At 49.1% G+C, this 27922-nt stretch overlaps 1 protein-coding gene across 18 annotated transcripts in view; it reads right to left on the reverse strand.

The window, feature by feature from the left end:
• Positions 1–16414, reverse strand: part of FGFR1 (fibroblast growth factor receptor 1) — a 57465-nt gene extending 41051 nt beyond the window's left edge. For 13 of the 18 annotated variants that reach the window (XM_063817019.1, XM_009455214.5, XM_063817016.1 and 10 more), the window contains exons 1-2: positions 15760–16414; positions 5148–5326 (exon numbers count right to left, since the gene is read on the reverse strand). In XM_063817019.1, the coding sequence (XP_063673089.1) occupies positions 5148–5238 (91 nt within the window). In that variant the 5' untranslated portion in view covers positions 5239–5326; positions 15760–16414. Of the gene's footprint in view, positions 1–5147; positions 5327–6638; positions 7285–15450; positions 15505–15759 lie in introns of those variants that run through there. The other 5 variants (XM_063817012.1, XM_063817013.1, XM_063817010.1 and 2 more) reach the window with 4 other exon arrangements.
• Positions 16415–27922: the final 11508 nt, after the last annotated feature.

Here is a 27922-nt window from a genome sequence, read left to right on the forward strand (position 1 = left end):
CCACACACACACACACACACACACACACACACACACACACACACACACACCACACACACTTAAAATCACAGCAAGGCCTTTTAAATGGGGAAAACTCAGTGTGAAAAGGGTTTTGGGTGGTTTGCTCTCACCTTTTGGACAAAGCCCTTAATACATAGATTATAATGTGTTTCTTCTTTTTTTTAAAGACAGGGTCTCCTTCTGACCCCAGGCTGGAGTGCAGTGGCTTGATTATAGCTCACTGTAGCCTCGACTCCTGGGCTTAAGCAACTCTCAAGCAATTCTCCCATCTCAGCCTCCTGAATAGCTAGGACTGCCGATGTGTGCCACGTTACCCAGCTAATTTTTAAAATTTTTAGAGATGGGGTCTTGCTATGTTGCCCAGGCTGGTCTGGAACTCCCGGGCTCATGCAATCCTCCTGCATCGGCCTCCCATAGTGCTGGGATTACAGGTGTGAGCCACTGTGCTCGCCCTATGATTTTTTTTTTAGGACAACAGCAGCATTGGCCAGGCATGGTGGCTAACACCTCTAATCCCAGCACTTTGGGAGGCCGAGGTGGGCGGATCACGAGGTCAGGAGACCGAGACCATCCTGGCCAACATGGTGAAACCCCGTCTCTACTAAATATACAAAAAAACTAGCTGGGCGTGGTGGCACGTGCCTGTAATCCCAGCTACTTGGGAGGCTGAGGCAGAAGAATCGCTTGAACCCAGGAGGTGGAGGTTGCAGTGAGCCAAGATCGTGCCACTGCACTCCAGCCTCACGACAGAGACTCCGTCTCAAATTAATTAATTAATTAAAAAATATCAGCATTATTATTTAATAATCAGCAGGCCCAAGACTATGCAATATACTTTACACTTACAAGGTTCCTTACAGCTTACAAAGCATGAAGCCAGATCTCCCCTTAGAATGTCCTGGGCACAGCAGTTCTCTGTTCTGTCACAAAGCTCATGAGAGACAGGCTATGTGAAAGCACCACACTCACACTGAGATGGGGGCTTACTCCACCAAACAGAGACCTGGGGCTTGTTCTCCAAGTGCAGGGGCTTTCCGTTGCTGTGTCCCATGAAACAACATGCTCCTCGCCATGTGCCGTCTCCCCTGGAGGCCCAGGGAAAGGGACCCACAACGGCCATTGACTGCTCATGGCCTACGGACCAGGCAATGTCCTATGAGCTCTGCAGACATGCTTATTTGATATTCACAATGACCTTATGAGCACACATTCATTATCAATATATTTTATAAAAGGGCACAAAGAGGAACTTCCCCAAGAGCCAACAGTCAGTAAGGTGTGGAGCCAAAATCAAAACCAGGGCAGTCCAAGGAAAATGTGTGCCCACCCAGGCTTGCACATGAAGGTTCACAGCAGTTTTATTACAATAGCCCAAACTGTTATACCTAAATTAAGTTGGTTTGGCCAGGTGTGGTGGCTCACACCTATAGTCCCAGCACTTTGGGAAGCCGAGGTGGGCAGATCACTTGAGGTCAGGAGTTCAAGGCCAACCTGGCCAACCTGGTGAAACCCATCTCTACTAAAAATATAAAAATTAGCCAGGCATAGTGGTGAGCACCTGTAATTCCAGCTACTTAGGAGGCTGAGGCAGGAGAATCGCTTGAACCTGGGAGGCAGAGGTTGCAGTAAGCCAAGATCATGCCACTGCATTCCAGCCTGGGCAACAGAGTGAAACTCTGTCTCTTAAAACCAACCAACCAACAAACAAAAAAAAACCAGCTGATCTTAAACTCCTGGGCTCAAGTGATCCTCCTGCCTCTGCCTCCCACAGTACTGGGATTATAGGTGGGAGCCAATGGGCCTTTGAAAATTAAGTTGATTTTTAAAAAATGGTCATTTAATGTCAGTCTTCCTGGGTACATGGCTCCTAAGAGCCCCATCCACCTCTCTTACTCCCTTTCTTCTGTTCACAGGGCCGGTACTTTGTCCTCATCAAGATCTTCAGCCCCCAGGTTCCAGCCTCCACCCTGCCCCAGCAGCTTCCGTGAAGCCCCCTCCTCTACTAGCACCCCCACCCTGGCCCTAAAGTTCCTTATACTCATCCCGTCGGGCTGGCTCACAAGCAGCCAGGCCCGAGATCCACTTCTCCCTTCTTGGGCTGCAAAAAAAAGAAAGTACTTTAGGCTCCATTATAAATTCACATTCTCAAACCTCAACTAGGTCCTTGCTACTCTTCCACTCCTTTATCGCTGTCTACAATTGGCGGATTCAAATCTAAACTCCCCTCAAACCTCCCACTCTGACTCACTCCCTTTACACTCTCATCTCAGTCTCCAGTTGCCCACAGTTGACACCCAACCTACTTAAACCCACAGATGCTATTGCTGTAGTGTCTTTACTACTTTTTCCTTCCTCTATCATCTCCCAGTCCCCATCCTGGTCAGTACCTGCACTTCCTCTAGCCAGACACTCAAAATAACCTTCAACCTCATCCTTCTGGCAGCAGCAGTGGCAGCAATAGCAACTATTAACACCTTACATGGAAGTGCTTCATCTGGATTACCCCACTTAACCCTTTATTATTTATCCCTGTTTTACAGATGAGCAAACTGTGACGTATGGTGTTTGAGTAGTTTGTTGAAGTAATAATGCAGCTGTCAAGTGGCAGAGCAGGATGCAAACACAGGTGCACCTCACTCTTTCCTCCTAGCCATCCACACTGAGCTGCCAAATTAACTTTCTGAAAGCTGATAGTGTCACTACTTGCTCAAAACTTTTCAAGTTTCCCAGCATCTACCCATTTAAGTCTAGTTTTCTTTTCTTGTTTTTTTTTTTTTTAGACAGAGTTTCACTCTGTCACCCAGGCTGAAGTGAAGCGGTGTGATCATGGCTCACTGCAACCTCTACCTCCCAGGTTCAAGTGATCCTCCCACCTCAGCCTCCCTAATAGTAGGGACTACAAGCATGTGCCACCACACCTGGCTAATTTTTCTATTTTTTGTAGACACAGGGTCTCATCATGTTGCCCAGGCTGGTCTCAAACTTCTTGGCTCAAGCAATCCTCCTGCCTCGGCTTCCCAAAGTGTTGAGATTACCAGCATAATCCACGCCTGGCCTATTTCTTTTTTGAGACGGAGTCTCACTCTGTTGCCCAGGCTGGAGTGCAGTGGCGCGATCTCGGCTCACTGCAAGCTCTGCCTCCAGGGTTCACGCCATTCTCCTGCCTCAGCTGGAGACTGGAGCTGGAGTAGCTGGGACTACAGGCGCCTGCCACTACGCCCGGCTAATTTTTTTGTATTTTTAATAGAGATGGGGTTTCATCGTGTTAGGCAGGATGGTCTCGAACTCCTGACCTTGTGATCCACCCGCCTCAGCCTCCCAAAGTGCTGGGATTACAGGCGTGAGCCACCATGCCCGGCCCTAAGTATAGTTTTCTTAGCAGGGCATTAAGCCTTCCATATGCTAACTCAATCCAATTTTTCCAAGTGTTGTTTCCCAGAGCTACCTACTCACCAGGCAAACCGTTCTCCATAAACCATATACATGCTGCCTCTGAACACTCATGCTGTTCAACCTGGAGGGCCCTTCATTTTTCCCCTTCTGAACTCAAGCCCATCTCAGGTGCTCTCTGCTCCCCTCCTCCTCTGCATTCCCACCACCTCTGGTTGTAACTTCACTGGGTGGTTTAAACACAGTCTGTCTTGTGTTACTTATCCCTGTACTTGCCCATCCCTCCTGACCATAAACTCCCTGTGGGCAGACACAGTCTCTCCCACTTTGGGTCCCCACCATGCTCCAGCCCAGACCTTGCCTTCGGTTCTGTTACTGACAGCAACATGAATATGCCTGCTCTAGCCACTGCACCTTCTATAAAGTCTCACACAACTTTCCCTGTTCATCCCCAACTCCATCCAGAGGACACATATTCTCACCCATCACTCATCATTCAAACGAGTCCCTGACCAGCTGAGCAGCAGCCTTTTGCACACAGCCACCCCATCACGTGCACCTCCAACCTTTCACCCACTGTGTGTCAACCTTCTCTGTGTGACCAGCCACTGAGTCACGAACCACACTATCCTCTGGCAGCAGAAATGCTCATACATTAGTTTTCAAAGTCCCGCGAAAGCCACCAGGTATGCTGTACCTATAATCTCCCAAGAGGCCTTTTCACAGCTCACACAGATCCCAAGAATGGTGGGGTAAGTCCTTCCTGTTACCGATGATGGCTCTGAATTTCCAACACGCCATAGGTCTCCATGCCCCTTTACGCTTCCTGGGTCTCAATCACTTCAAAACCCCTCAAACAGTACCTATCCAAAGCAAACCGCTTGGCAGGCCCCCAAACAGAACCTGTGAGACACAGTTAAGGATAGGAAAATGCAGGCATGAAGCCATGACTGCTGACCCTTATAGAAGATGTGCCTTTTTTTCACCCAGGCTGGAGCGCAGTAGTGCAATCATAATTCACTGCAGCCTCAACTCTTAGGATCATGCAATCTTCCTGTCTCAGCCTCCTGAGTAGCAAGTAGCTGGGACTAGCAGTGTGCACCACCACACCCAGTTAATTTCCTTTTTTTTTGTAGAGATGGGGTCTCGCTATATTGCCTAGGCTGATCTTGAACTCCTGGCCTCAAGTGATCCTCTTGCCTTAGCCTCCCAGAGTGCTGAGGTTACATGTGTGACCCACTATGCCTGGCGAAGATGTGGCCTTGAAACAATTTTCTAGAAGTCAGAGGTCTTTAGCAAGCTCTCACCTCCTACAACATCCCCTGTAGTCCGACCCAAGTTCTACACGCAAATTCAAAGGTCATTCTCTCCCCATTGCACCACCAGCTGCATTTTATACATCACCTATGTTAAAGTGTGACACTAGGGTCCTCATCAGATATTCTTTCCTCAGAAAGAGAAAAGCATAAATTACCCCCCACAAACATGTCATCTCAGGTAAATGGATGTCACCAGCCTTCATGACCCCAACCTCTGATGAAGTCAGTTATGTTTATAACCAGACCAGAACCAACCCAGATATCTTGAGAGTTTCTCCTACAGGAAGGGAGTTCTTTGCTCCACTTGGGAAGGAGCCTTCCCTGTTGACCACATCACCTGCAACCGTATCACCTCCCTCCCAGCCCATCCTGTTCCCAAGGCCCAGGAGTCCAGGCTGCCCCCAGCCAGCACCTTACCTTGTTCAGGCAAGGTCGGGGACGGCCTAGCGGTGCAGAGTGTGGCTGTGACCAGCACAGCCCAGAAGAGGAGGCACTTCCAGCTCCACATCCCAGTTCTGCAGTTAGAGGTTGGTGACAAGGCTCCACATCTCCATGGATACTCCACAGTGAGCTCGATCCTCCTTTTCAAACTGACCCTGAGGAAAGGAAAAAAACCCCAAAAGTTAGGAGGGTCTAGGTAGGGGAGGGGAAAGGAAAAACAGAAGGTAAAGTATGCCATGTGGTGGCTGCTTAAAGTGTGGACTTACTAAGGCGTCCAGAAGAAAATTGTGAAGCTACCCCAACAATGAATTAGATCGTAGGTCCTGGCTGGGTGTGGTGGTGCACCCTGTAATCCCAGCACTTTGGGAGGCTGAGGCGGGAGGATCACTTGAGGCCAGGAGTTTGAGACCAGCCTGGCCATGGCGAAACCCCGTCTCTACTAAAAATACAAAAATTACCCAGGCGTGGTGGCGCGCACCTGTAGTCCCAGTTACTTCGGAGGCTAAGGCAGGAGAATCGCTTGAATCCAGGAGGCGAAGGATGCAGTGAGCTGAGATTGCACCACTGCACTCCAACCTGGGTGACAGAGCGAGATTCTGTCTCAAAAAGAGAGGTTATAGGTCTTAATTGGACAGAGGGATGCTTTAGTTCAATTCTACAGCTATGTTTTGAGTGCAGATTATGTGCAAGCCTGGGAATACCATCATGAGGTTTTCCAAGGTATAAACTTCAAAGTAGTATGTGCTACAAAGTGAATGGTCTCATGAAAGTCCCAAATAGTTCTGCCCTTTTGTGGGAAACAGTTTTACAAAGTGTGCTACAATTGCAGGAGGCTTGAGCATGCAGATGGCTCCCCAGCATAAGACTTCACTCTGCCCAGGCCAGGTGCGGTGGCTCACACCTGCAATCCCAGCACTTCGGGAGGCTAAGGTGGGCAGATCATTTGAGGTCAGGAGTTCGAGACCAACCTGGCCAATATGGTGAAATCCCATCTCTACTAAAAATACAAAAATTAGCTGGGCACAGTGGTACACACCTGTAATCCCAGCTACTCAGGAGGCTGAGACAGGAGAATTGCTTGAACTCAGGAGGCGGAGGTTGCAGTGAGCCGAGATCGCGGCACTGCACTACAGCCTAGGTGACAGAGTGAGACTCTGTCTCAAAAAATTAAAAAAAAAAATTTTAAAAAGACCACTCCATCTAGGGCCAACCAGTCCCTCTGGTGAGAAATAAGGGGCAATGAAGAATCATGGAACAAGCTAAGGACCAGTAAATGGAAGCCAGGTACAGAGATAACTAGTTAGTAGCTGCTGGACTCCATGCTCAACTCCCCGACCTATGCAATGAAGCAGCTGAAATAAATGACCTCCTGGGTACTTTCTTTTTGTCTCTAAAATTGTATGAATCACATCCATAGTTCTACCACCCTCCCTTGCAGAGAGAAGAAAACCCTCACCAGCTACTTACAAAGAGCCTAAGAGTGTGGAGCCAGGAGGGATCCAGTTCTCCCTGATGCTGGAAGGTGACAAGTGATGTCTGACGGATATGAGTCCAGAAGTTGCAGGGGGCAAGGGGGCCTGGGAGGTCCCACTGCAGAATCAAGGTCTATTGCAAGCACTGAGTCAAAGATGGCTCACACTGGCCCCAGTTAAAAGAACAGAATCTGCAGCCCTTTACCCTTCTCAGGTCTGGAGGGGTAAAACTTAAAACTCCCCAGGGTCTTAAAGAACGGATCATAGCTGTTAACATTTATCAAGTGACAAGACTTTCTGGGCACTGTCAGGGCTACATGGGGGTGACCATCTCTATTTTCCAGGTGGCTTCTGTCCTAAATGCTCCAGGGAGCCATCCAAGTTATTCAGAGAATCTACTTCCCCGGAACATGCCCTAATGTGGTACTTCAGCCCTGCCTCCCCCGAGCCAGGCAGGGCCCCTTGCAAGTGAGTCAGTGCTGGCTGGCAGAAAAGCCCCTGGATTCTTGGCTTCGTTCACATGTGCTTGGCCAGCGGGATACACATGCCACACCACTAGCTCCCTCCCAAGGCTTACTAAGATGTTTTAATGATTTCAAATCAAAAGAAGTCAACATTTCTCTTTCATTTTTCTACTTTTACAAAAGGAATCAGAAAAGAGAAAATGAAATGAATACTGAACACCCACTATGTACCAAGGATGCCCTAAGTAGAATTAATTTAGAACTATAGTGAGGAATTAATTCATTCCTCACTATAAACTTATGGGGGATAAGTTTTATTATTCCTTTTATGCAATGGAGAAACTGAGGCTCAAAGAGGTTAAGTACTTTACTCAAGGAAATGTAGCTAGCATGTAATAGTGCCTCAAGGTTTTTGGATATTAGAGAACAGGGTGGGGGGAAGTAAATAAGGGACTGATCAAGCCTGACTCCATCTGATGCAAACTCAATTTATCCAAACCAAGTAGGTAAGGGTAAATCCAAGGTAACTCTGGTAACAAAAGAGGCTTGATTTGCAGTTCCATTGGTCAAAGATAGACCCTTGTGCCAGGGCATGGTGGCTCATACCTACAATCCCGGGACTTTGGGAGGCTGAGTCGGGCGTATCACCTGAGGTGGGGAGTTGAGACCAGACTGGCCAACATGGTGAAATTCCTCGTCTACTAAAAATACAAAAATTAGCTGGGTGTGGTGGTGCACGCCTGTAATCCCAGCTACTCAGGAGGCTAACGCATGAGAATTGCTTGAATTTGGGAGGTGGAGGTTGCAGTGAGCCGAGAATGCATCACTGCACTCCAGCCTGGGTGACGGAGTGAGACTCTGTCTCAAAACTAACTAACTAAAAGAAAGACCCTTGGAAGCAGACCACAGATGGGCCATCTAGGATACTGCATGGGGCACATTCCCAGAGCTGGGATAGAAGCAGTGCTTGCCAGAGGATGCCCCTAAACCCATATTCCACATCTTACTACATCCCAAAAATACACCTGATGCAGGCCTGTCACCCAGAAACGCACACCTGACCAAGAAAACCCAGGTCCCTTGCTAAGTGTCAGAATACTGAACAAGTTCTCAGGTTCCAACGGGAAAGAGTGGTGTCATGTTGAGATGGTTAAGCTTGCTTCGACTTGGCCACTCTGTCCCCAGAAAAGCCTGCCGCCTCCTCCCAGGTGTGGGCTGGCTGCAGACCGCCCTCTCTCAGCTCCCTGGTCAATGCACTTCAAATTCATCTGCCAGCTTCCCTCTTGTTCTTTCCCAAAAAAGGTACAAAAAGTCTCTTCCTCTCCTACCCCTCTGGCCCTCAAGTTTGACATCTGTAAAACAAGGATGTTAAGAAAACCTGGCCTCCTGGCACCAACTCCTGGAATAAGAAGTCAGCATACACCCCATGCCACCCGCCTGCAAAAAACACAGTGACACAGGCCACTAGTACAACATGCTGTCTGGGACCCTGCCACCTCCTCCTTCACCTCAGTTTCTCATTCTACTAATTAATGAATTTTTCCAATCCCTTAGGAACAACTTCCTTCCTTCACTGCTTGACAGATGTAACCTGCAGCCTTGCAGGTGTACACAGCAGCTTCCTCCAAGACCCTGCAGCTGGTTCCCCCCGCCCCGTCTCTCCAATATCAGCTAGGCTCCTGGGATTCATGCCTGCATGCAGAGGTCCTCGGTGGGGAGCGGAGAGGGGGCACATCTCAGTTTCCCACTCATCAGAGGGGGCTGAAATACTTGCCTTGCCTCCATCACAGGTGGTTATGAAGACTGAATGGGCTGCATGGGTGAAAGTGCCTGCTGTCTTCTCACTGGAGTACTGATCCAACATACAGGGTGGACAGTGTCTGGTGAGATAGCAGGGGCTGGACAGACCACGTGACCTTGAAGCTCTCCCACTTCTAAGAGAAAAACCTATGAATGTCAGATCTCCTTGTCCAAAAATTATGTAAGGAAAACTAGCTGACGAATTCATGGCCAAATCTTTTTATTCTTTCTGAGACAGAGTGTTGCTCTGTCACCCAAGCTAGAGTGCAGTGGCACGATCTCAACTCACTACAACCTCCATCCCCCAGACTCAAGTGATCCTCCCACCTCAGCCTCCCGAGTAGCTGGGCTAATTTTCTGTATATTTAATAAAAACGGGGTCTCACCATGTTGCCCATGCTGGTAATGAACTCCTGGGCTCAGGAGATCCACCTACAGTGGCCTCCCAAAGTGCTGGGATTACAGGCATGAGCCACCACACCCAGCCTGGGTCTTTTTATTCTTGTCCGCTGGAGACAGTATGAATTCACACCCTTCCACTTATGATCTTGCCACCCTGGGATAGTCACTTAACCGTTCTAAGCCTCGGTTTCCCACCTAGAGGAAGCTACATCACAGGTGATTATGAGGCTCAAATGGGTGGTGTGGGTGACTGTGCCCATTCTCTCCTCTCTAAAGTACCAACCAAATGTAAAGAATTATGCATTTGTATTTCAGATATAATATTAAGATATTTATAATTCTCTTTGTGTAGTGCTTTGAGTCACTCCTTAATAGCACTCTCAGGAGATTTGGTAATTGGCAGCAGAAGGACAGGAACTTCCAACCTTTCCAAAGGCATTTCTCACTCTCCATCTTCATGTCTTATATTCTAGACCTGTGGCCCACACAGTGGCCACTGCACACTTGAAATGTGGCTGGTGCTAACGGATATGCTATAAGTAAAAAGTATGCACCGCATCTTAAAAACTTGTTACGAAAAAAAGTAAAGTATCTCATCAATAATTTCTATATTGATTACATGTTCAAATGATAATATTTTGGAAATATAGTTACATTAAATAAAATCTAAACAAACAAGTTAATTAAAAAACAAATTTTGGCCAGGCGCAGTGGCTCACGCCTGTAATCCCAGCACTTTGGGAGGCTGAGGTGGGCGAATCACGAGGTCAAGAGGTCGACACCATCCTGGCCAACATGGTGAAACCCCGTCTCTACTAAAAGTACAAAAATTAGCTGCGTGCAGTGGCGCGCGCCTGTAGTCCCAGCTACTCAGGAGGCTGAGGCAGGAGAATTGCTTGAACCCGGGAGGCAGAGGTTGCAGTGAGCCGAGATTGCGCCACTGCACTCCAGCCTGGCAACAAAGCGAGACTCCGTCTCAAAAAAAAAAAAATTTTTTTTACCTATTTCTTTCTTTTAACTTAATTTCCAATGTGGCTTCTAGAAAATCTGAACGTACACATAGCTCATGTTATAATGTTATATTTCTTTCTTCCTTTCTTTTTTTCTTTGAGACGGAGTCTTGCTCTGTCACTCAGGCTGGAGTTGCAGTGGCGCAATCTTGGCTCAACCACCGCCTCCCGGGTTCAAACGATTCTCCTGCCTCCCTAGTAGCTGGGATTACAGACATGAGCCACCAAGCCCGGCTAATTTTTTTATTTTTAGTAGAAATAGGGTTTCACCATGTTGGCCAGGCTGGTCTTGAACTCCTGACCTCAGGTGATCCACCTGCCTTGGCCTCCCAAAGGGCTGGGATTACAGGCATGAGCCACTGTGCCTGGCTTTTTTTTTTTTTTTTTTTTTTTTTTTAAACAGGGTCTTCCTCTGTCCCCCAGGCTGGAATGCAGTGGTGCAATCACAGCTTATTGTAGCCTCTGCCTCCTAGGCTCAAGTGATCCTCCCACCTCAGCCTCCTGAATAGCCGGGACTACCAGTAAGCATGAGCATACTCATCTAATTTGTGTATTTTTTGGAAGACACAGGGTCTTACCATGTTGTCCAGGCTCATCTCCATCTCATGGGCTCAAGCAATCCGCCTGCCTTGGCCTCCCAAAGTGCTGGGATTACAGGCATGAGCCACTGTGACCAGCTGCTCGTGTTCTATTTCTATAGGGCGCCACAGCTCGAAGCAACATCCATGCCTCTGTGCAAGACTTTCTTCATGCCATTCCTTGTTCTGCAACACGCCAGCCCTTCCCTTTTCTCTGAACCCCACCTTAAGAAGCTGTTTCTTCCATAAGACTTTCTTGGGCCTTCTAGCTGGAGAATTGCATTCCTCCAAATTTGCAAACCACATTACCAGCCCCTCTCACATGGCACTTAGGTCATATTATATGATTGTTATTTATGTTCTTCATTCTCTTCTCTCCCCACGAAACTGCAGGCTCCTTCAGAACAGGGTCTGTGCCTCCCTAACCTTTGCTAACACCCTCGGCACCTAGCATGTACACAGGAGATGCCAACATGTTTGTTAACTGGATGAGTAAGTGAATGAAGGGAAAAAAAGGGCTGATGAAAAGAAACTGATACAGATACTCCTCCAGAAAAAGAGGCTGAGAATATCAGAGAAAAGCAATTAGGTAGTACCCCTTGTTAACCAGCCAAACTCTAGTCCAAAGAACCCTGAGAAAATTTCTGGACAACTTGGTTCTTCAGAATTGAGGAAGTAACACCAAAACATTAATCCCTTCAGATAAGAATAAGACTTATTTCTTCCCCAAAGTGACCATTCTCTACTCACATGTTGAGAGGGCAGGGGGCAAGTACTAAATAAACATATGGAGAAAGTTACTCAGCTCAGCTTGCTAAATTTTAGTTGGTCCAATGGAAATGCTAATTTTTTGAGTCTCTTTAAAAAAAAAAGTGTCTAAATGTCCTTGGAAGTAAGAGACATATAAAAAATTAGCAATAAGTGGCCAGGCACAATGGCTCACACCTGTAATCCCAGCATTTTGGGAGGCCGAGGCCAGCGGATTGCTTGAGGTCAGGAGTTCAAGCCCAGCCTGGCCAACATGGTGAAACACCATCTCTATTAAAAACACAAAAAATTAGCCGGACATGGTGGCGCATGCTTGCAATCCCAGCTACTAGGGAGGCTGGGGCAGGAGAATCACTTGAACCGGAAGGCGGAGGTTGCAGTGACCTGAGATAGCGCCACAGCACTCCAGCCTGGGCGACAGAGCGAGACTATCTCAAAAAAAAAAAAAAAAAGCAACAAGTGAAACACGAACTGCTGCACATAATCTAGAAAACCTTGCTCTTAAAGACAGGATGTACTATGAGTGGAACCCCACCAAATTCTTGGGATAGTTCATCCAGGTGAGGGCTATTAAATGGGGGAGAGGGCCCTAAACATGGTTTTTTTCATGCAGGGGAGAGATAAATGGTGGCGAGGAGAGAATTTCTGTTTAAAGTAGATGCAACCTTAGGAGGAAAAACAAATATCCTAGCCCAAGTCTGACATTTCATCCTCTCTGGAAACACCAGAATCTTCTCTAAAGCTCTGCATCTGGGCTCCCACTAGTCCCTGGTGCGTTCAGGCCTTTTACAAAGCTCTGGGGAAGACAAATGTAAGACACAAATTTCCCAGGAGGAAATTAAACTATCAAATGATGTGAGGCCCTTTCAGAATAAGACATTTGAATCAATTCTAACTCCTTTTCCTCCAGCAGCAACAGGCTCAAACTTTGCTAGGATGTTCTGTAACTAACAGCCATTTTGACGAAAGACACTTTAGAAACGAAGGCAAGAAAAAAGCCTTTGTAGAAGCCGGCTGCTAAACCCCCAAGTTCATACCAGCAAATCTCTCATTTTAGGAGTCTTGTTTCAGGTCAATACTGAAAACAAAGAGCACACCACTAAAAGCAAAACCCATGGATTTTCCTTGGTCTCTAAGGCTTGAATCTGCCTACCCAGTGTTCAATTCAATTTTCTTGCCCTCTGGAGTCCACCAGGAATAAAGCTAGCCCAGCCTGAGGGATGCACCGATGTATCTAATCCTCTGCCCCTAGGGAGTGGGGGACGCTTCTCCATTTCTTCCTCAGCCTTTGCTTCCCTTGCTATCAAAGGGCCACCTAATGGAACTTTCTAACACCCTCCATGGCCAGAGGCCAAGGAAAAGAAGCACCCTAAGATTGTTCAAGTGGTGCCCACTCTGGCCTGAATTCCCATTGGGAAAAATACCTCGAAAATGAGCATTTCTGCAGGCATGTTTGGAAAAGCAGGCAGTGAAGTACGCAGTCCAAGTGGCTCTCAATCTGGATGAACCTCATTAAAAAGCTGACACTCAGCTATGACTAAGAGTAAATGCAACAGATATTTCAAGCAGCTCGTCATTGATGCAGTTCATAACCCTCCCAGCTGGAGTCAGGCCCCAGCAGCCTCCCGGTCCCCAAACACCCTGCACTCGGAGGGTCGGGGCAGCCCCGGAGCTTCTCCTTACCCACTGGGGGTAGGATATGTAAACAAGTCATTAGGGAGGCAGGCCATCGGCAAAGACGGCCGGCAATAGCAGAGGCTGCTGAACCTCGGTCACCGAGAGGAAGGTGGATGACCCGGGCGTGGGGGTGATTACCCAGACCAAGGCGCGTCCCACGGGGCCCTGCTACTTCGCTTTTAAACAAGCCTCAGGGAGGAAACCGGGAGCCCGGGCCAAGGGAGGAAAATGGCCACTTTCTGCTAAACAGTCTCAAGGCTAGATAGTATTCCAAAAAAAGCGCTGGTCCGGAGGTGCAAAGGGTAGGGCACATCTGCGGAGGAAACAGTCACCTTAATTACCACGTCTAGAGAAAGTGCGATTTCATTACAGCCTCCAAAACTACCGCCCAAAGAAGGAAACCAGAGAAGTGTTTTCAATTTGAAAGAGGCTGGAAAGAAGCGGGTAAGACGCCGACTCTCCCCACCCTCCCGCAACTTTGGACCACAAGGCGCTTTCCTGCCTCAAAGACTATTACCAAACACAACTCGAAAATCCAACCCCGCTTTCAAACCTGTAGCCGTTATTTAAACGGTAAAACGCCCCACTTTAGTTTCCGGGGGATGCGGCCCAAATCAGTCCTTAAAAACACACAGGGAGCGCCTCTGGCAGCAGCCGCCCACGCCCCCGGCCCTGCGCACCGGGCTTGCTCCGGGAGGGGCGCGTGACGCCACCGCGGGGCAGCCGAGAGGGGACCGCGGGCTCCGGGCAGGGCAGGCGCTCCCGCAGCTCCAGCTATAACACAAGGGAGAGAAAGCAACGCTTTGGTTCCAGAAACTTCCATCGTCAAGGCCAGTTCTGGCCAGACGCACAGCCAAAGAGCCCCCCCTAGTCTAGCGGATGAACCGTTCGCGAGTGGCACCCCCTAAAACCTTGGCCCCATCTCCCAAGATGCCTCTTTTCTGCGCAATACAGAAAGCACCCCGACCGCCGCCACCCACCAGCGGCGGCGAATAACTTGGTGAGATCTTAAATAACTCGGGATCCAAAGGAACTTTCTTTTCTCCCCCGAATCTCAACGCCGCATCTCCAAGTCTCCAGAAATGTTAAGGAGGGAGGTGGTCAAGACAAGCTGAAGAATCTGAGTTTTAATTTGGGGGAGGGGGAGGGGAGGAAGAGGCAAGTTAATAATGCGGCTGCGGTGTACCCGTGTGGGGTGAAACGGAACCAGATGTGGCTGCTACATCTGGAAATTAGGGGTGGGGGAGTGCTGGGGGAGAAAGGCACCGTGGTAATGTTTTTCAAAAGGGTTGATAGCTTCTGGGCCCAGAACAAGAAACAGGCTTCACACCCCACCCCCCCACCACCACCACCAAAAAAGTGTCTGGCTGCCTCATAGGGGGTGTGTGTTCTATATGAACCCCCATCTACAAGGTCCATAAAATTCCTCCGCAAACATGGGTCGTAGCCTCACTTTTCTCCCAACCCCAAACATAACGGTAGGGGAAGCGGGGTGCAGAGGGGTCTGGGCCAGAGAAGCATACGCATCGCTGCCGAGTGAACCACACCGGACAAAAACCCTCATCCCTTCCCCCACCTCCAGGAACCAGATTGGGACCGAACGGTCCTTCCGCCCCCATCCCATACCTCGGCTTAACGACCGTGGGTCGTCCTCCCGTTCCCCAAACTTCCGACCCTTTCAGAGACCGTCCAAGTCATAAGATCACCCCTTCTGGAAAGGGGAGTCGTTTTTCGCTCTCAGCTCAAGCAGATTCAGCCATTTGGTGACGACACCTCCTTAAAACCTATTCCAAGAGAAGCTAACCTAGCCCTCCACGTCCTCCGCAGTTCATCCCCCACCCCATCCGACCCCAACCCGCACCCCAGGCTTTCCCGGGGGTGGAAAAGGACTTAGGAATGTCCCGGATTTTTAGCGTTGAGCCCAAAGCTACCTGCTGAATTGGGGGTGAATCCCCAAAAGGGGACCAAAAAGAGATGGAGTGGAATGCAACACACACATAACACACACAACGCATCCCACCTCGCCGCCCACTCCCGCCCTCCTCCCCAGTCCAGGAAACCGCGGGCCTTGCCGCCTTCGCCCCGGGCCTGTCCCTCCCGGGACTCACTGAGGAGCCGCCGCCGCCTCGCCAGCTCCCGAGCGCGAGTTGGAGGAAAAGTTGGGCGGCGGGAAGAGCGGCGGGACGAGCGCAGGGAGGGGGCGCAGGAGACGCGGACGGAGGGAAGGGAGAGGAGACCCAAGGGGCGCGGATCGCCCGGGAGGGAGCCAGGAGGTGAAAGGGGCGGGCGGCGAGCGGAGGGAGGCGCCGGCCCCGGCTGGGCTGCGGCGGGCAAAGCGCGCAGCCGGGAGGCTCCGGCGCCGGGGGCCGCTCGGGACGCCAAGCCCGCCCCAGATCCGGGGGCGCCACGGCTCTTACCTCGCTCGGCGTGGAGGTTCCGCCTCGGGAGAGTCCGCCGTGGCTTGTGCGAGCGGGCGTGTGCCCGCGTCCCCGGCTCCGGCCCGCCGCCCCCGGGCTCTGTTCGGGTCCTGGCGGGGTCGCAAGAGCTCCGCGGCCGGCGCTCGACTCCCGGCGGCGCTCGGTGCTCGGCGCCTCCAGCCCGGGCGGGAACAATGGAGCCGGAGCTGGTGCCCCGGAGGCGGGGCGGGGGGAGGGCTCCCGTCCGCCACCCGGGGTCTCCAGACCTTGTGCCCCCCTCCTCCAGAACGCAGCGGCGGCGCCTCACTTTCCTTGCAGACCGGGCTCCATCGCCCTGCGGAGGCCCCGGCGCCGCGGCGTGCCCGACTGCAGCACGGGTACCGTGCGCCCTGCGGGGCGCCCCGAGCTCGGACCGGAGAAAAGTCCTTGGGTTCCGCGGCTTTTCAAGCAGCGGCGCGCTCGCGGCCGGGGAAGGCGAGGTCGCCGCAACGCGCTACGAGGGGTCTCGGTCCCGTCCGGACGTGGCCGCCCAGCTCCCGGCACACCCGGGTTCCTCCGCGCGCTGCGGCTGCACCGGCGTCCGGGCTCCCGCTAGCTGCCGCCCGCCGCCGAGGACGCCGCGCCTGTGGCCGCAAGAGCGCTCCGAGCGCTATGCGCCGGCGAGGCGCGAGGGCTCGCCCTCTCACTCCCACCCGCGCTGGTCCCTCCTCCGCCTCCGCCCCCTGCAGCTGCCTGCTGGGCCTTGTAGTTCCCCAGCCGCGGCCCCAAAGGACGGGGAGCGGGCCGAGCTGTCCGGCGCTCTGCCCTTCTCTTCCTACAGCCTGGTCTCCTTTGGCGTTTGCGCCCCTGCATCTGAGCACGTCCCAGAGGGCGCCGGAATGTCAGGCCCTAGACATAGCAGCGGTTTGGGGGCTAGGGGGCAGGTAAAGAGACGCCGCAGCCTTGAGGTTGTACCTGGTAGCGTGGGCTTTGGAGTCTGTGCGCCTTGGGGAAATGATTTTCGCGCTCTAAATCTCTGTTTTCCCATCTGTAAATGGGGGATATTAGTGCTTTTCATATAGAGTTGAGGCGTCAACGAGGGCCTAGCGCATAGTTAACACTTAGTAAATACAAGCTGGTTTTATTATAAGGTCAGCCCCTCCTCAAACCCTTCCCTTGGATTTCAGCTTTCCCCAGCCACATAATTTAGGTTTTGTGGTCCACCGGGAACTGGACCCTGTAAATTCTACAGCGATGCTGTTGGCTTCCAGAAGTCTCCAGCCTGCCGTGAATGTCTAGGAAGCAAAGAGTAAGCAGTGGGAGTTGAGGGGAGACGTGTGGTTGGTTTGGAAATTAATCACAGCCCACTCAGAACACCCTCCAGTACTGTGGAACACAGGAAAGTGGCTAAAATGCTTCCCCCTGAGTCTTCCCGCGGAGTGATATAATGTAGTGGTTCCCTAATCCAGATGGACACGGGTCCTAGGGAACGTCTGAAAAATACAAGTTCATGGGCCTGCTCAGACATGAGGAATCACGCTGTCCCAGGAAGGAGCCAAGAGCCTTTATTTTTTCCAAGGCTCCTTGGGGCGTGTGATGTGAGCCCAGGCTGAGGCCACCATTGGGGTGGGAAGTAGGCAGCACTAGGTCTGAAGGATTCCTCCATTCTGTCCATCATTTATGAAGTTTGATGTAGGACAAATCATGCATCTGATAAAATCAAAACGGGGTATCTGTTGATACTCCTTCACAAGATGGTCATAAGAATCAAATAAAATAATAGCTCTCAGTGGACCAAAAATATTACACAAATGGAAGTCACTATGAAAGTTAGTGGCAGGGCCTGTTCCCTTACCATCACCCACCTCAACCCCGAAACTTGTAGAAGTTTGAATACTGAATGAGATCCCCCCACCCAACTCCTCACCCAACCCACCCACGCCTCCCTGGCTAATTTAAGAAAAGAGTTGGCCGGGTGCGGTGGCTTATGCCTGTAATCCCAGCACTTTGGGAGGCCGAGGCGGGTGGATCACGAGGTCAGGAGATCGAGACTATCCTTGCCAACAAGGTGAAACCCCGTCTCTACTAAAATACAAAAAAATTAGCCAGGCATGGTGGCGCTTGCCTGTAATCCCAGCTACTGGGGAGGCTGCGGCAGAGGAATCGCTTGAACCCGGGAGGCAGAGGTTGCAGTGAGCCGAGATTGTGCCACTGCACTCCAGCCTGGCAACAGAGCAAGACTCCGTCTCAAAAAAAAAAAGAAAAGAAAAGAAAAGAAAAAATGGTCCTCGTGCTATTTTTCTAATCCACCAGTAGGTGACAGACTAGTGGCCAACACAGTGTTATTCACATAGTAGACACTCATGAAATCCCTTGACTGGCCAAAGAGCAAATATTCAATAAGTATTTGTTGAACAAATGAGTAAATAAACAACTAAATTACAGCTCACGCCTGTAATCCCAGTACTTTGGGTGGCCGAAGCGGGAGGATCACTTGAAGCCAGAAGTTCAAGACCAGCCTGGGAAACAAAGTGAGCCCTTGTCTCTACAAAATATTTTTAAAAATTAGCTGGAGGTGGAGGTTGAAGAAGGAGGTTGGCTTGAGCCCAGGAGTTTGAGGCTGCAGTGAGCTATGATCCAGCCACTACACTCCAGCCTGGGCGACAGAGTAAGACCCTGTCTCAAAACAAAATAATACAAAACAAAAAATGAGAAACAAGAACTCATATCTTTGTTGAATAAATGAACTTCAGCCACTGTTTATAGGGTTTTCCCCTACAAGCCACCATTTAACATTTCAGCTCCTGGTCAAGCTTGGTTTATACTCCTATATAAGCTGCCCACCCATTAGGCCTCCTGCATTTTAATTACTACTCATCACAGGCTTGTAAGAAGGCCATACTCACACCCTACCCCCAAGAGGCCTTCCCTGCCCATCCCAGCTTTGTCAGTCCCTGGACCCCCTGCTCACTTGCTGACTATCCACTGAGTTGATACCGTGCTTTGTTAGTGGTTTTCCTTACTCTGCTTTCTTTCTAACTGGTTTCTAAACTGCTTTAGGGCAAGGATCTTATCTAGGTGTCTGACCAATTCTACACAGGAGGTTTTCCAGGTATATTTATTGTTGATGGACTTGCTAAGCATAACCAACCTGGGTTACCAGAGGAGGAAACACAATTTGAGGGAATATGATTGGGAAGACAAGCCATGAAAAAAATCCAGCATTTAATGTTAACACCCAGCTACTATTTTTCTACTTTGCTCCGTAATTCTTCTCAAACAAGGGTTTTTTTTGTTTTCTTTTTTTTTTTTCCTGAGATGGAGTCTTGCTCTTTTTGCCCAGGCTGGAGTGCAATGGCACGATCTCAGCTCACTCAGCTCACCTCTGCCTTCTGGGCTCAAGCGATTCTCCTGCCTCAGCCTCCCGAGTAGCTGGGATTACAGACGCCTGCCACCATGCCCAGCTAATTTTTGTATTTTTAGTAGAGACAGGGTTTCACCACGTTGGCCAGGCTGGTCTTGAACTCCTGACCTCACGTAATCTGCCCACCTTGGCCTCCCAAAGTGCTGGGATTACAGGCGTGAGCCACCATTCCTGGCCCAAAACAAGGGGTTTTAAATCAAGCCCCTTTTTCTTATGATTTAGAACCATTGTAGGAGTATCTTGAACCCCAAATAAAAGGCTAAATAATGCGTTCTTGATTTAAACAGAAAGAGAATGATCTAAATGCTTGTTTGGGGGTTGAGGGACATGGGCCTGCTGCTGAAAAATCCTCTATAGATTTATCAAGAAGCCAAAATGAAAGCAAGTGGCCAACTTGCCAGGGTCCCTCCTCCACTTCTCAGGGAAAGAGCTGATGGCAGCTGAACAGAGAAGGTGAGAAACTCAGCAAAGGCATGGGCTGTCCACACACTGCAGACACATTTCTGAATAATTGAGAGTTGGCTGCTTTTATCCTTCCAGCCCACCTTGCTCCCCTTCTGTCCCACTCCTCTACTCGCCCTCTTTCTGAAATGTAGCCCTCCCGTTTCTGGAAGGGCCCCAGGCCAGTGGAGGGAGAGTGTCCCTAGGGCAGCCCTGAGCTGCTCCAGGCAACAGGGGTAAGACAGCAGCTCTGCCTGTCTCTGTCCTGCCCGAGGCCTCCCGGCACCTTGCCTCCCCATACAGAAATGTAATCTTCCCTCTGAGATAACAAAGAGCTGGGAGGGTCAGGGAGGATTTGTCGGCCCTTCGCCCTGCCAGCTAGATGTCTAAGGGGAGACAAAGGCCCTCATGCTGGAGGGCCTGATAACTGGTTGGGGGCCTGTTGCCTCCCACATCTGTGGGAGGAGGAGACCACTGCTGAATGAAACGAAGGGAAACGGAGCTCTCCCCAAAGCCCGGCCAGCTCTCTTTGTTTGGGAACACTGTAGGAAATCCCTTCCCTGTTCCTCCAGCTACTTGTGTCCTCAGAGTTTTCCCTGGCAGAAGGGAGCTCCTCTTCCCCTCTCCCCACATTCCTTCTGCCCCTGCTCTATCTGGGTTCTGTTATTTTAGGGCTCAGCTGTGCCTACCAGGAATGATCACCCCGCTACCCTGGGTCGATACTGCAGAATTAACAATTCTTTGTTATGGAACAAGTCAGGTAAAGTAAGCACCATTGACATGGGGCAAGGTTGCAGAACTTCCAGCCCAGGCTTCGAGAGTCCCCAGGATGTGGTGAGAGCTGGCAGAGTCTCCACTCCGAGAGCTGGTTGCAGAAGGGGATTCGGGAGGGGGGAACTGTCTGGGGTTTTCCCTACAAAGTGGATCGTTCACAGGTCCTGGGAGCAGGTGGGCAGCCAAGCCTTTTGCCCCAGGCCCCTGGAGTTAGGGAGCAGCAGTCAGTCACCATCTGGCCACCATTTGGTGACCCCTGTCTGTTCCCAGAGCAGCTTCAGCATGTCAGGGAAGGGAGGGTCTTATTTGGCTTGGTGTTTTTGTAAATAACATTCACTCTCTTCTGCCAATTTGGAGTGAGAAAGGGAGCGAGCTGTGTGGCAGCTCAGCTCTGTCTGGCCTGAATGCCACATCTATTCACGGAGCCTGGGGGTGTCAGGGAGCACTTCTTGTGTGTCAGGCGCTGTGCCGGGCACAGTGGATCCGAAGATGAAAGAGATGAGTGCACAGCCTGGGGGACCTCACTTGTCTTGTGAGGGAGACCAAACATGACACGTAGTGCCACCCGGGGGCATCTGCAGGGGGCTGTGGAAGGAGAGATCAGGAAGGAAGATGACTCAGGGGAAACGATGCCTGAATCTTGAAAGATGGCAACGTGAAAATCCACAAACTCATCTGGGATAGCTGAGGAAAGCAAGCCTGGAGAGTTCGTGTTGAGGGGTGGGGGTGGGGGGTAGACAGTTGGTAGTCACTGAAGCATCGAATTATTTTGCTCTGAAGGGATGAACTTAGTCTCTGGGGTCAAACAGTTTTGAGCATGGGTCCTGATTCTGCCACTTATTGCTAGCTGTGTGATCTTGGGCAAGCTAGTTAGCTCCACTGCATTTGCTCAATGGTGAAATGAAGATAACAATGGTAACTGTTCTTCCCAGGACTGTTGAAAGGATTAAATGAGAAAATGTGTGTAATTCACTTGGCAAAGCGCCCAGAACATTGTAAATGCTCAATAAATGGTAGTCATTGTTGTTATTATTATTTTTTAGCCCAGGAACTTTCCTTTGATGGAAGACACCTTCTGGAGCCTGCATATCTTTGTGGCTTTTTTTTTTTTTTTTTTTTTTTTTTTAGATAGGGTTCCTCACTCCCTCAGGCTGGAGTGCAGTGGCACGATCTTGACTTACTGCAGCCTTGACCTCCTGGGCTTAAGCAATCCTCCCACTTCAGCTTCCCAAGTAGCTGGGACTACAGGCATGCACCACCATGCCCAGTTGGTTTTTGTATTTTTTTGTGGAGGTGATAGTCTCCTTATGTTGCTCAGGATGGTCTTGAACTCCTGGGCTCAAGCCATTCACTTGCCTCAGCCTCCGAAAGTGCAGGGATTACAGGTGTGAGCCACTGCACCCAGGCTTCTTTGTGGCTTTCTTATGTATTTACCATCTCTACCCCCACTTCCACCCTGGATTCTCTGTTCCCCAACACCAGCTGCAGAAAAGGATATATTTTTCACCCTCATCTCCCTCTTCCTTGGTGTACCCCAAGATAAACAGCCCTTTTTGTTATAGATTTTACTGTGAAATAAGAGAAAAACAACAAGAACACATACGGGGAAGCTAAGGGGCCCTATTAAACCTCAGCGAATCCTTCCAGCTATGGTTGCTGGTCTAGGATTCTGACTCCCTTCAGAACACTAACTGCAAACAAGCTGGTCTTTTGTCCTCTGTGTTTCTTCAGGGTTCTCCAAAGGCTCTCCTCTTTCTGACACAGACTTGTAAACCCTCTCCTGGTTAAAGCCACTCATCCAAGGGCTGGGGTCTGGAGAGGTGACAGAGGAGGCAGTGGCAGAACAGTGAAAAATTTGCATTTCTGAGGACCCCCCTCCACCCCCAAGAGTGAAGGACCTAGTTCCTTAGGCTTTGCCCTGCCTAGGTACAAAGATCAAAGTTTCAGGGTTAGACTGAGATACTTGAGGATTCAACTTTGAAGTGGATTCCATCCAAGGATATGCTAATAAAGTTGCAGCTGACTTCTCCTGGGTTGTTAAGAACCTTTGGCGATATTGGGCTGGGTAGGGTCAGAGAGGAAGATAATTTAAAAATAGATGGTGTTCTCCCATTCAGGTTAAATTTCCCCCTAACTGAATTTTATTATTCTGTCAAAACAAAACAAAATAGTTAACCAAATTTTTAGTAGTGGTTTTCTTTGGGAATGTGATTGTAAGAGGCTTATACTTCGGTTTAGTTTTGTTTTTTTGAGCCAGGCTCTATTTTTTTGAGCCACCTCTCTCTGTTGCCTAGGCTGGAGTGAAGTGATGTGATCACAGCTCCCTGGAGCCTTGAACTCCTGGGCTCAAGTGATCCTCCTGCCCCAGCCTCCCAAGTAACTGGGACTACAGGTCCATGCCACTGTGGCTGGCCAATTTTTAAATTTTTAATTTTTTGTAGAGACAGAGTCTAGCTATGTTGCCCAGGCTAGTCTTGAACTCCTGGGCTCAAGTGATTTTCCCACCTTGGCCTCGCAAAGTTCTAGGATTACAGGTATGAGCCACTGTGCCTGGCCCATTTTTTATGTACCTTTACATTGTTTGACTTTTTTGAGAGGAGTTTTTTTTATAGGCCCTGGGCTGGAATCCTGTGTGCTACTGCCCGGCTGCCTCTGCCCAGAGGAAGTGGCCTTCCTCCAATGTGCTCCAAGGCACCCTGGCCCTGATCTTGTACTAGTTTTCTAATCAGCAAAATATAATAATAATGATGATAATAATAATAATAGTGATTTTTTTTTTGAGGCAGAGTTTCGCTCTTGTTGCCCAATCTGGGGTGCAATGGCGCCGTCTCAGCTCACCGCAACCTCTGCCTTCCGGGTTCAAGCGATTCTCCTGCCTCAGCCTCCAGAGTAGCTGAGATTACAGGCACACACCACCACGCCCATCTAACTTTTTGTATTTTCAGTAGAAACAGGGGTGGCGCGTGCCTGTAATCCCGGCTACTCAGGAGGATGAGGCAGGAGAATCACTTGAACCCAGGAGGTGGAGGTTGCAGCAAGCCGACATCGCGCCATTGCACTCCAGCCTAGGTGACAAGAGTGAGACTCCTTCTCAAAAAAAAAGAAAAGAAAAGAAAAGAAAAGCCTTCTTAGTCATCCAAAGAGAAAGAGGGACAACATGAAAGCTGATCTCCTGATATCTCAGATGACTAAAGAATGGTTTGGGTTCTGGAAGGACTGGAGATGCCTCTGACTGCCTGTCTTCACCGAAACCTGGTTTCCTCCATGCCACTGAGTGCAGAGAGCTTTCAGGGCACCTTTTTGAGGCCTGCCTAGCCCAGGAGAAGCCAGGCATACCCTGACAGTGCCCAGCAGCCAATATAGGGTTTTGGTTAGCAGATGAGGGGGGCCTGTAGGTATCTCTTTGCTGAGTCAGCTGGGGTGGATTTCTCAGGCCTATCTAGAAAGTAATCTGCATGGGTATTGAGTCCCCTTAGTTCTTCCAGGATGTTTCTTGCTAAGGCTAGATAGAGGCCAATTATTTGCTGCTCTGTTCCTAACACCGTTTGTCTGGTTCTGATAGGTTTCCAAGCATGTGAGCATGTGAGCTTATTTTCTGAGAAATATACAGATGGACCTTGTTTGATGGTGCTTTGCTTTTTTTTTTTTGAGATGGAGTCTTGCTCTGTCGCCCAGGCTGGAGTGCAGTGGCGCGATCTTGGCTCTGCAATCTCCACCTCCCAGATTCAAGCAATTCTTCTGCCTCAGCCTCCTGAATAGCTGGGACTACAGGTGCGTGCCACGATGCCTGGCTAATTTTTTTTTTTTTTTGTATTTTTAGTAGAGACGGGATTTCGCCATATTGGCCAGGCTGGTCTCAAACTCCTGACCTCGTGATCCACCCGCCTTGGCCTCCCAAAGTGCTGGGATTACAGGTGTGAGCCACCGCGTCCGGCCAGTGCTTTGCTTTATCGTACTTCCCAGATAGTGCGATTTTTAAGCATGGAAGGTTTGTGGCAACCCTGAATTGAGCAAGGCCATTGGCGCCATTTTTCCAGCTGAGTGTGCTCACTTCATGTCTTTGGGTCACGTTTTGGTAATTTTTGCAAAATTTCACACCTTCTCATTATTATTATATCTGTCATGGTGATCTATGATCAGTGATCTTTTCATTATTGTCATTGTTTTGGGGCACCATGAATCATACCCATATAAAACAGTGAACTGAATTGATAAATATGTGTTGCAACTGCTCTACCGACTGGCTGTCCCCCACCCCTCCCTTTCCTTGGGCCTACCTATTCCTTGAGATACCACAATATTGAAATTAGGTCAATTAATAATCCTACAATGGCTTCTGAGTGTTCAAGTGAAAGGAAGAATTCCATGTCTCTCACTTTAAATCCAAAGCTAGAAATGATTGAGCTTAGTGAGGAAGGCATGTTAAAGACTGAGATAGGCCCAGACCCAGGCCTCTTGTGCCAAATGATTAGCCAAATTGTGAATGCAGAGGAAAAGGTTTTTTTTTTTGAGATGGAGTCTCGGTCTGTCCCCAGTCTGAAGTGCAGCTGTGTGATCTTGGCTCACTGCAATGTCCATCTGCCAGGTTCAAGTGATTCTCCCACCTCAGCCTCCTGAGAGTAGCTGGGATTACAGGCATGTGTCACCACACCCAACTAATTTTTGTATTTTTAGTAGAGATGGGGTTTTGCCATGTTGGCCAGGCTGGTCTTGAACTCCTGACCTCAGGTGATCTGCCTGCCTTGGCCTCCAAAGAGCTGGGATAACAGGCGTAAGCCACCACACCCAGCCAAAAGTTCTTTAAAAAAAATTAAAAGTGAGGCTGGGTGTGCAGTGGCTCACATCTGTAATCCCAGCACTTTGGGAGGCCGAGGCAGATGGATCACAAGGTCAGTAGTTCGAGTCCAGCCTGGCCAACATAGTGAAACCCCGTGTCTACTAAAAATACAAAAACTGGCTGGGTGTGGTGGCACGCCCCTGTAGCCCCAGCTACTCTGGAGGCTGAGGCGGGAGAACCACTTGAACCCAGGAGGCTGAGGTTGCAGTGAGCCGAGACCACTGCAAAAAAAATTAAAAGTGCTACTCCAGTGAACATATGAATGAAAAAAAGCAAAACAGCATTATTGCTGATATGGAGGAAAGTTTGGGTGATCTGGATAGAAGATCAAACCAGCCATAACATTCCCTTAAGCCAAAGCCTAATCCATAGCAATGCCCTAACTCTCTTCAATTCTATGAAGGCTGAGGGTGATGAGGAGGCAGCAAAAGAAAAGTTGGAAGCTAGCAGAGGCTGCTTCAACTTAAGGAAACAAGCCATCTCCATATCATAAAGGTGCAAGGTGAAGCAGCAAGTGCTGATGTAGAAGCTGCAGCAAGTCATCCAGAAGATCTAGCTAAGATCATAGATTTTTTAATGTAAATAAAACAGCCTTCTATTGGAAGAAGATGTAATCTAGGACTTTTCTAGCTACAGATAAGTCAATGTCTGGCTTCAGAGCTTCAAAGGACAGGCTGACTCTCTCTTGTTAGGAGGTAATGCAGCTGGTGACTTTAAGTCGAAGCCAGTGTTCATTTACCATTTCAAAAATCCTATTGCTGTTAGAAATTATGCTAAATCTACTCTGCTTGTGTACAGTAAATGGCATAACTAAGCCTGAATGACAGCACATCTGTTTACAGTATGGTTTACTGAATTTTTTTTTTTTTTTTTTTTTTTTTGAGAAGGAGTCTTGCTCTGTCGCCAGGCTGGAGTGCAGTGGTGCGATCTCGGCTCATTGCAACCTCCGACTCCCAGGTTCAAGCCTCAGCCTCCTGAGTAGCTGGGATTACAGACATGCACCACCACACCCAGCTAATTTTTGTATTTTTAGTGGAGACAGGGTTTCATCATGTTGGCCAGGTTGGTCTCGATCTCCTGACTTCGTGATCTGCCCACCTCAGCCTCCCAAAGTGCTGAGATTACAGGCGTGAGCCACCGTGCCTGGTGGTTTACTGAATAAAGCCCACTGCTGAGACCTACTGCTCAGAAAAAAAGGATTCCTTTAAAGGTATTACTGCTCATTGACAACATACCTGGTTACCCAAGAGCTCTGATGGAGATGTTCAAGGAGATAAATGTTGTTTTCATGCCTGCTAACACAGCATCCATTCTGCAGCCATAGACCAAGGAGTAATTTTAACTTTCATGTCTTATTGTTTAAGAAACACATTTTATAAGGCTGTAGCTGTCTTAGGTAGTGATTCCTCTAATGGATCTGGGCAAAGTCAACTGAAAAACCTTCTGGAGAAGATTCACCATTCTAGATCCCATGAAGAACATTTGCAATTCATAAGAGAAGGTCAAAATATTCACATTAATTGGTGTTTGGAAGAAGTTTATGCCAACCCTCATGGATAACTTTGAGGGGTTCAAGACTACAGTGAAGGAAGTAACTGTAGATGTGGTAGAAATAGCAAGAGAACTAGAATTAGAAGTGGAACCTGAAGATGTGACTGAATTGCTACAAGCTCATGATAGAAAGTGAACAGATGGGGAGCTGCTTTGTTGCTTCTTATGGATGAGCAAAGAGAGTGTTTTTTTTTTTTTTTTTTTTTGAGATGGAGTCTCATTCAGTTGCCCAGGCTGGAGTGCAGTTGTGCGTTCTTGGCTCTCTGCAACCTCCGCCACCTCCCAGGTTCAAGGGATTCTCATACCTTAGCCTCCCAAGTAGCTGGGATCACAGGCATGTACCACCACACCAAGCTAATTTTTGTATTTTTAGTAGAGACAGGGTCGGAGTTTCCCTTTTTTGCCCAGGCTGGAGTGAAGTGGCACTATTTTGGCTCACTGCAACCTCTGCCTCTTGGGTTCAAGCAATTCTTCTACCTTAGCCTCCCGAGTAGCTGGGACTACAGGTGTGTGCCACCACACCTGGCTAATTTTTGTATTTTTAGTAGAGACAAGGTTTCACCATGTTGGCCAGGTTGGTATCAAACTCCTGACCTCAGGTGATCCACCCTCCTTGGCCTCCCAAAGTGCTGAGATTACGGGCATGAGCCACAGCACCTGGCCGAGAGTAGTTTCTTAAGATGGAATCCACCCTTCGTGAAGTTACTGTGAGCACTGTTGAAATGACAGCAAAGGATTTAGAATATCCCATAAACTTAATTGATAAAGCAGCAGCAGAGTTTGAGAGGATCTAATCCAATTTTGAAACAAGTTCTGCCATGGATAAAATGCTGTCAAACAGTATCACATGCTACAGACAAGTCTTTTGTGAAAGGGATAGTCAATTGATGTGGCAAACTTCACTGTTGTGTTATTTTAAGAAATTGCCACAGTCACCCAAACCTTTAGCAACCAACCACCCTAATCAGTCAGCAGCCATCAACATTGAGTTAAGGCCCTCCGCCAGCAAAACGATTACAACTTACTGAGGGCACTGATGATTGTTAGCAATTTTTTGGCAACAAAGTATTTTTAAATTAAGGTATGGACTTTTTTTAGACATGATGTTATTGTACACTTAATGGACTGCAGTATAGTGTGGATATAACTTTTTTTTT

The sequence above is a fragment of the Pan troglodytes genome, chromosome 7 (genome assembly GCF_028858775.2).
Source record: "Pan troglodytes isolate AG18354 chromosome 7, NHGRI_mPanTro3-v2.0_pri, whole genome shotgun sequence".
NCBI lineage: Eukaryota > Metazoa > Chordata > Mammalia > Primates > Hominidae > Pan > Pan troglodytes.